General features: G+C 39.1%; 1 protein-coding gene across 1 annotated transcript in view; it reads left to right on the forward strand.

Annotated features, from left to right (window-relative positions):
• Nucleotides 1-1,170, forward strand: part of LOC101863574 (ATP-dependent translocase ABCB1) — a gene marked incomplete in the record, with an annotated part of 82,729 nt that overhangs the window by 28,493 nt on the left and 53,066 nt on the right. Inside the window, 1 exon segment of the mRNA XM_013080880.2 lies at nt 917-1,120. Within this exon segment, the coding sequence (XP_012936334.2) occupies nt 917-1,120 (204 nt within the window).

Here is a 1,170-nt window from a genome sequence, read left to right on the forward strand (position 1 = left end):
ATATATATATTATGTATGTATAAAGAGTATCATGTACTCTTTTTATGTTCGGTAACACATACTGTCAATGATAAAATACGCATGTTTTTATTCAATAACTTTTCTGGAGACTCATCAGCACAGTTGTTGGGATGATTGACTATTCTGCGGGCAACTGTGGCTGGAATCACTAATGGGGTTTTTGTTGGAACTTCGTTGTTTGACGAGTTGTACTTTTCCATTGCTCAGCCCATTTGAAATAAAACTTCATATAGGAAGTTTGACCTTGCTGATAAGTTTTTTGCGGCAATGAAAGGTGCGTTATTCAAATTCGGCAGTAAAAAATGAGCTTCGTTTTACTATAGTCGGTCCAGCACAAAGCGTGTTTTTTTATGAATAACTGTTGATTCCACTTACATTGAGCTTTGATATTTTAAGTACTTACAAACCTGTCTAGTCTTTGCGAGCAATATTTTTCTCAGGCTTACAGGTTCATAAGTATGTTTCCTCGACCCAAGTGCCTTTTATCTACGCGTCCATCTGAGGTTGAAAATAAACATACATGATTCAAACATCTTGATTCAAATTTTTTTTAAACTCCCTTTGGAACACGACGTTAATTGGGAACAAGCAGAGAGCCACATTTTCTCATAGTTCAAACTCCAATGATTTCGACATTGTTTTTCAGTTTTTAACGCCGATTAGCTCTAATGAAACCACTTACTCTCAACTGATGCTATGGTTCTATCTCAGTGATTGATCGATCAGAGCAATGTTGTTTGAGGAAATTGTTTCAAATGCGTCATCGCCATTCCATCTTTTCGCCAATCTCCGAACCGATTTAATGGATCCATACGTTACAGTAGCGCATGTGTATATACGACCACGAAATCGTATTTTGTGGTTATCTTTTATTTCTTATAATTTTCCCGTTCAGGCCACAGGAACCCAGATTGCCTTCATAATCCAGCTCCTCTGCAACATTGGCATTGGTCTCGTCATTTCTTTCATCGTCGGATGGCAGCTGACCTTAACGGCACTTGGTCTCATTCCTATAATTATTGTGTCCTTCTATATCCAACTTAAAGTCGCAGCTGGGGACTCGACTGGTCGCAATCAGGCTTTAGAAGCAGCTGGAGCGGTAAAGTAGTTTTATATGTCCTCCTTCTCCTCCTCCTCCTCCTCCTCCTC

This window comes from Aplysia californica, unplaced genomic scaffold (genome assembly GCF_000002075.1).
Source record: "Aplysia californica isolate F4 #8 unplaced genomic scaffold, AplCal3.0 scaffold00104, whole genome shotgun sequence".
Taxonomy (NCBI): domain Eukaryota; kingdom Metazoa; phylum Mollusca; class Gastropoda; order Aplysiida; family Aplysiidae; genus Aplysia; species Aplysia californica.